Raw genomic sequence first — 7839 nt, 5'->3', positions numbered from 1 at the left:
TCAGTTTCTGCCATTAGAGTGGTATGATCTGCACATCTGAGCTTGTTGATATTTCTGCCAGCAATCTTGATTCCAGCTTGTGAGTCATCCAGCCCAGCATTTCCCATGATGTGCTCTGCGTGTAAGTTGAATAAGCAGAGTGACAATATACAACCTTGTCCTACTCCTTTCCCAATGTTGAACCAGTGTATTGTTCCATGTCTTATTCTAACTGTAGCGTCTTAGCCCTCATACAGGTTTCTCAGGAAACAGGTCAGCTAGTCTGGTACTCCCATCTCTAAGAATTTTACAGTTTGTTGTGATCCATGAAGTCAGAGGCCTTGAGGTAGTCTAGTCAATGAAGCAGAGGTAGGTGTGTCTCTGGAATTCCCTTGCTTTCTCCATGATCTAAGGAATGTTGCAATTTGATCTCTTGTTTCTCTGCCTCTTCAAAATCAACTTGTATATCTGGAAGTTCTCATCCCATATACTGTTGAAGCCTAGCTTGAAGGAGTTTACTAACCAGGAGGCTTCAGAAATATGGGACAATCTAAGCTTAAGAAATTGAAGGGTGTGAATGAAGCTCGATAAGGGAGAAAAGAGGAGGATTCTCTGCTTCCCATGTTGTTAGCAAGCTGGGCAAGGGCTAGACCATACCTTCAAGTTCTTGTGTAGGACAGTAGCCTTTATCTAGAAAGTCATAAACAGTTTTGCAATTGTAAGAGACACCCTGAGTGGATGTGAGAGACCATTAGAAGGGGGTTGACAGTTAAACAGAGGGAGGCTTCGGACTACAACAGATGTGGGGGACTTGGCAAAAAGTAGACGCATTAGACATTTTCGAAGTAAAAGGGACAGAACTCAGCAAGAATATGGACTTGAGCTGAAGGAGAGGGAATTGTAAACATGGTTAAGACCAAGTTTCTGTGTCCTGTCATAAGAGTGCAAAGGTGGCATGGGGAATCCTGGAAGTTGGCCAGGTCTGGGAAGAATTGCAAATAAGATTTTTATGTTTATGAGCTCCTGATCTAGATGGATATGATAACCAACATTTAAATATGTAAAAGTTCCTTTTCCTCTAACAAAAGTGAGGAGTATTGAGATATAATTTATATACAATAGAAGTCAACACTTTAAAGCATTACCGTTTGTTGAGTTTTGACATATGCATACTATCATGTAAATGCTACCACAATAAAAATGCAGAAAACGTCCCATTGGTTTGAAAATGCTCCCTTGGGCTATTTGCATTCAGACTCCTTCCTCCACTCCTATACACTGGCAACCACAGATACATTTCTGTGCCTATAGTTGTGCCTTTTCCAGAAATCCACTGAAATGAAATCATATAATACACAGCTTTCTGTGTCTGACATCTCTCATTGGCACAGCTGAGATGCATCCTTGCTGTTACATGCATTAGTAGTTCCTTTGTAAATGACTGTGTAGTGTTCTTTTGTACGAGTATACTCTTGTTCTTCTTTCATCTATATACCAGTTTTTGAATAGTTGGGCTGTTTCTAGTTTCTGTTTCTAGTATTAGGAGTACATGAGTAGAATATTTGAGTAAAAGTCCTTGTGTGAACTTGTTTTCCTTTCTCTTGGGTAAAATTAAAACTCCTAGTAAGTACGAAAATTCCCGCTGTAATAGAATAAGAAGAATGTGCTAGTGGAGAAGAGTGAAGAAATGGCTACAGAAGGAACGAAAAGGCTAAGCCAAAGTGGAAACAACACCCAGTTGTGGATGTGTCTGCTGGTGAAAGTAAAGTCTGATGCTAAAAGAACAATATTGTACAGGAACCAGAGATATATTCAGAGAAATGAGTTACCAGTTCAGAGACTTAAATGTGCAGTGCTCCAAGCAAAAACAATGGAAACAGAGGTATGTATTTATGTATTTATTCCATGGAAGTGAGTAAAGCCATTGCAAGCATGATGAAAATCCCAGAAGCAGAGAAGGAAATGGTTCATCAAAGCATGTATAAAAATAGGTGTTAAAAATCTTAATATCTATTTCTGTCATGAGTGTCTTCCCGAGACACATTCTCCACTAAGGGTAACCTGGGACTACCTATCACCACAGTTTGTGGATGCATAAGAAAGACTGCCCTGGAAGGAAAAAAATACAGTCTTTAACCCCTTTTCTCATCCTCCAGAGACCCTGTGGTTCCAAGACTCTACCTTAGTGGCGGGAAATCCTCAGCCTGCACTGCACACGCCAAACTCAGGGAGCATGCTCAGTGTGTGCGCACACCCCTTGCTGTGCACGCGCCTTGGTGCGCATCCGCCTTCCTGAGCGCATTCTGTGAGGAGCGTTGGGCCTGAGACAGGTGTGTTTATTCAGTCCCGGTTCTTTCTCACTACTTGAGACTCGCCAGGTAGGTTTACAGATCTGTCCTGTCTGGAGTTTAAGTGTGCATGCGTGTGAGGGGGAGCCAGTGAGTTTTGGGCGGGTCGGGCAGTGCCATGTGGGGCCTTTGAGGAGGAAGGCCCTCGAGGTCGTCATCTTTCTCCTCACAGGTGTTGCGATGCCATACTTCTTGTCTTGGTGGCGGGAAAGGAAGGGCGGTGGGCAGAGGAGAGCAGGGGGTCAGATGACAGTGGGGGGAGACTTGGGGGTGCTGTTTGAGATATCTGGCTCATGGGGGCCCTGGAACTGACGACAGAGCACAGAATCTGGGGCCCGCAGTGGGACCTGGGCAGCGGGCGGGGTGGGCAATTAAGGAAAGGCCTAGAAACCGGACCACGGTGGGGTTGTGACCGTATCGCGAGGTTTGCGTTAAGGTGCCAAGAGAGAAGTGGACCGGTTTCTCTGTATGCAGACTCACCTCAGCCACAGACGCTGAGAAAATCGCCATAGACAGGCTGTAAAGACTGAGCCTTTCTTCCCGTTCCAACCGATTTCCAAGGGAGTTGGGGAAAATAGGTCCGGTGAATAAGAGTGTGACAAAAGCAATAGTCCTGAATTTTTAAATTCCTAGCAGCATTTCACTAAATATCTACATGATGGAGAATTCTGTTGTGAAATCAAACTTCCTCACAAAAATTCTGTCTTCCTGTGTACCTTAAGGTGATTTCTCTGCCGTCTTAGCCAAGACACAAGTGGCTTTGCAAGAAACCGTCTTTGGTGTAATTGGAACGCATGTACACTCATACTTAACCCGAGTTTTGTTTTGAAATCATTTTCACATTTTTAAAAATAGTAAGTCAACATATGGTCATAAAAGTGACAAATATAGCTGTACTCTTAAATACATTTTCTAAATCACAATATTCTACTTTTGGGAAGAAATATGAGTGAGCAAGTAGCATCAACATTGAGACCTATAGATCAAGATTCCTCCGAGGTGGATGAACCTGTGGTTGTGAGTACTTTACCATTTGTTGTATTCTATTAGCACAAATTTACTTTTGAGAAATGATGTTAAGTAATACAGATGCAGTGATAACGTTAGGTCTTCCATGCTGATAAAGGGTGACAGTTTGTCTTAGGAAGGAACATTGATCCAGATGTCTTACAGTCTGGTGTTGCCTAGATGAGTATACTGTTAAATGCCCTTGAAATGTGCCCAGTGACTCCCTCCTCCTGCTTATTATCAACAGATTGCATGCTTCCATCCCAACATAGATTTAAATAGCTCCAGGAGTCTTTCTGGGTAACTCTTATGGGAGCAAACTCTTCTCTGTGGGAAAAAGTAACTTAATTAAAAGTAAGTACATAGAATTGGGCTGGGAAAAGTTAGGTTTACTTATGATTAGATATATCTGTGTATTATGTATATTTATGCTGTTAGATGTATTAACAACAAAAGGTTTTTATTTGCATGCACACTCTACTAGGACCAGCAGCCCAGTGTTGAGCAACCTCAACAAGAGGAACCGCCAGCTGAGATTCAGGATATCACAGCTGGAAAGGAGGAAGTAAATGGAGAGGATCCAATGAATCATTATGAAGAGAAGGAGAAGGATGCGTCTGGAGGTAAAGTGTATGTGTGCATCATGACTTAAGACATAACCAGCAAGGGGAGGAAAGGAAACATTAGAAAAGGACTTCAGACAGTTCCTGAAAAACTGAGGAGAGTATAGTTTGCAGGTTAGTGTGGTTGCTCGAATTTTCCCTTGTTTTCAAGACAAAGAGAAGGGGGCAACTAAGGTGTCTTAGGACAACCCTGGGAAAGGAAAATGGTAATAGCGTTCGGAAAATTCTGCTTTCCTTTTTCTCCAGCAAAACATTCCTGGAATAATGCTCCTGAGGTTCTTATTCATCACATTTTTACCATACTAGCCTAAGGCTTTTAATTCATAATACTGAGGGAATCAATATTATCATTCCGTTGTTTATACTGTATGCTTTACAGCTGAATTGATACATTTTTTTTCTTTTTAAAGATTCTGACCTGGAAACTGATCTCCAGGAATTGGCTGAGGCAAAGACTGGGGGCAAAGGTGGAGATGGTCCTGATGTCCAGGAGGAGCTTGCATCAAATACAGAGCCTGTTGAAATGCCAGAAGCAGGTATGTCATCCATTCAGAAAGTAATTTATGTGGTTTCTGTTTTTCAGAATATTATATAGAGGGAACATTACTATTATTTTAATAACAGAGTTCACATATTTTTTGAAAGATAGTTCAGACCCCAGATGCCTGAGTGCTTGACTTACAGACTTTCAAATAAAGAAACAGACAGGATCAAAGCCATATCGAATTGAAAATAGAAACCATTTTCTTCTCTTGAGTAGAAGTACTTTAAGCAACAGCTAATAATTTTCAGGTTCTTTTATAATTTGTGCTTGTAACAAATATGTAATGCATTTGTAATAAATATCAGTTTATATGAAATATGCTCAGGCATTCAACTGGTTCTAGTACCAGCTTTAACATAATGCGTGTGATTCTGCAAAATCCCTTAACTTCTAAACTCAACTTTACTCATATAAGTTGTGAATTCAGAACAAGTATACTAAAATGCTAATTTTCCAATGCTAATTTTTGCATTCTCTGGTTCTCTTCGATGGAATGCATACAAGAATTCTGTTTTTCGTGATTTATTTATCATAAAATAGCATCTTGAGTCAAATTATAACAGGGGAATTGAGATTTCATTTTCTGATGGGGAACACATGTACACCTGTGGCTGATTCATGTCGATGTATGGCAAAAACCACCACAGTATTGTAAAGTAATTAGCCTCCAATTTAAATAAATATATAAACTTTTTTAAAAAAGAAAATGAGCCAATATTCTGCTTGAGTTTGTGAAATTCTCTCAAATTCTGAATTCTCTAGCTCTTAAAAAGTTGCATTTTAAATCCTTTCCCCAATGAAGCATGAAATGACTGAACAATGAAATGGCAAAAGATAGTCTAGTTTCCTGTGTCTGTGGCTGATGAAGTTGAGAGAGTGCATGTAGTCAGTGATGTTCAAGGCAGGTGTGAGTAAGATACACATGCTATGCACACTACCTGCCCCCACGTTTGGTCTGAGTTTTGGGGGGATTTTTGCTTATTTTAGTTGGAGGATAATTACTTTGCAATGCTATGATGGTTTTTGATGGTGGTATTTGCCATACATCCCACTCGTAAAGAACTGTCAGTCTTAAAGAACTAATAAAAATCTGAGCCTCATGCTATAATCATCTCTAACCATATCAAATATGTTATTTTTGCTCTTTGATACATCCGTTTAAAAAGTTTTGAAGTTCAAAGTCTGTAACTCTAGTTCTTCCTGCATAATCAACTTAGTGTCCTTCACATACGTGTTTTCCAAATTGCTGACAATGAATTGCATGGTTCTGATTTTAAAGGAAGAACTTCATGGTTAGGGAAGAATTTACTGTGTATTAGCCTTCTAAATATTTTCACTTTACATTTTTGTTCCATTCCATTAGAACATTTAGATGAAAATACCACTTCCAGTCTACTTTCAAGTAACTACAGAACATGATTAAAATGTTCTCATAGAAAACTCTTAGCCATAAATATGTGTGGTACTTAAAAAGAACAATAAATAAATTACAAAGCACATACATATAAAATCCTACATACAATATAAAAGGTAAGAAAAAGAGCAACAGAATAAACCTACAGGAAAAAGAAAAAGATACTTAATAAAAGACAGGTATGAATTGTTAGGAAGAGGAAAATAAATTCAACTAATAAATACAGACAATGTGCTAGTTTACGTAATTTTTAACACACATATATACATTTTATATACATTTTTTTAATATTGTTTCTGTTTCACAGAACATTGGACTTAGTGCCCTGTGCGGCATAGTAGGACCTTGTTGTTTATCCATTCTGAGTGTAATAGTTTGTATCTGCCAACCCCAAATTCCCAGTCCATTCCTCTCAGTTTACATAATTGTGAAGAAAATGGACAAAGCCCAAGTACACATAATAGGAAATATGAACAAGACACTAACAGTTAGTATATTACAGAATTAAAACAGTATAATCTGGAACTCAGATATTTTCAGAATATTGATGAAATGGCTAATAGGATAGAAAAACAAACACTGTTTAACATACCCCACGGTAACTAAATAAGTAAACATCACAGATACCGTGGATGAACTTTTGAAATTGGTCAGAGTTGTCTCTCAAAAGCCATTATCATTTAGAAGCAAAGAAAATATCTGCTTTTCCAGATTTTCTTTCTGTCTTCCTACTTGCTTTTCTGTCTCACTCATACACCCTCTTGCTCTCCCTTTTCTTCTCTTCTCTCCTTTCTTTCTTTCTTTTTTTGGTGTGGCTGTGAGAAACAGTCCTATTTCTTCTTCACATTTTGATGTCACCATGTCGCCAGTGATAGTAATGACTTAAAATTAGTGTCACCATATAATGTATTATACCAACTGGAATGCTTTCCAGGGTGAAAAGAAACGTTTAGAATTACATGAGGGCCACAAGTAAAAAGGGGGACAAATGTTGAACCAACGTAAAACAACCGTATCAGGGATAAACTAAAACAAATGAAAACTTCTACACTTTTCCACAGTAGAGAAGAAACAAATGTAATACTGGCCTTTTTATTTACTTCACTTAAGCAGTAACAGAGAGAACAACTGTTTAGCTATCCTATATTCAGAATATTATTTCAAATCAATACATTTAAATGATACTTTTTTGGGATTTTTTGTTTCATTTTTTTGTGCATTTTCTTTTTCTTAGGGTGCTTTTTGTTGTTAGATATTTTACTGAATGTGTACACAGTTTTGCCTTCTACTGAAAACTACCTTCTGATAGGTTCCATTGATTTCATTTGTTCTGAACTCAGTGTCCTTGTTTTCTTGTATAACTAGGAAGAGTAGTGTGTTTTTAAAAATACTGGTAATGTGCCTGAAAAGTCTATAAAGTCTCTGTAGAGGATTAACTGAAGGTAAGCCAAAGGGTCGCCCTTAGTGTTCCTGTTTTAGTCCATTTTATAAAACTACAACTGCAGTGAACTTTGTATACCTCTCCTGTCACTGAAATAAAGTTCTGCTAAGTAACTTTTTAATGTTTATATTATAGGTGAAGGGCAACCATTTGCTTGAAAGAAGATAAACTGAAGCCATCTCTGCTGTTCTTATGCTGTATATTTGACTGTTAATGTTCTGTCAATAAAGCTTCATTTTCTACTTGCACATGTTTTGTTAAATTTATCCCTGGGTATTTAATGTTATTGAAAATTCATGGTTTGCGATTTTTATCGTCTAGTTGAGGATGTATGTAGAGATAGAATGTTTATATATAGACTTTCTGTCCAACAATTCCTCTAAATATGCATATTAATTCCAAAACTTTAGATCTAGATTGTTTTTGCTTTTCAAAATATACTATTATATTTGAGTATCAACAGTTTCTACTGGCTTAAATCT

General features: G+C 38.1%; 1 protein-coding gene across 2 annotated transcripts; it reads left to right on the top strand.

Moving 5' to 3' along the window:
* Positions 1-453: 453 nt before the first annotated feature.
* LOC113887699 (X antigen family member 5-like) lies at positions 454-7605 on the top strand. 2 transcript variants are annotated; one of them, XM_027534880.1, is made up of 6 exons: positions 454-1861; positions 2136-2357; positions 3050-3344; positions 3820-3958; positions 4369-4494; positions 7493-7605. In XM_027534880.1, exons 3-6 carry the CDS (start codon positions 3273-3275, stop codon positions 7513-7515), a joined length of 360 nt encoding a protein of 119 aa, XP_027390681.1. In that variant the 5' UTR covers positions 454-1861; positions 2136-2357; positions 3050-3272; the 3' UTR covers positions 7516-7605. The 2 variants fall into 2 exon arrangements, with proteins under 2 accessions (XP_027390681.1, XP_027390680.1); XM_027534879.1 differs by having other exon boundaries at positions 2136-3344.
* The last annotated feature ends 234 nt before the right edge of the window (positions 7606-7839 follow it).

This window comes from Bos indicus x Bos taurus, chromosome X (assembly GCF_003369695.1).
Source record: "Bos indicus x Bos taurus breed Angus x Brahman F1 hybrid chromosome X, Bos_hybrid_MaternalHap_v2.0, whole genome shotgun sequence".
Classification (NCBI taxonomy): Eukaryota; Metazoa; Chordata; class Mammalia; order Artiodactyla; family Bovidae; genus Bos; species Bos indicus x Bos taurus.
The sequence above is the reverse complement of the archived record's forward strand: the minus strand, read 5'-3'. Positions and strand labels throughout refer to the sequence as shown.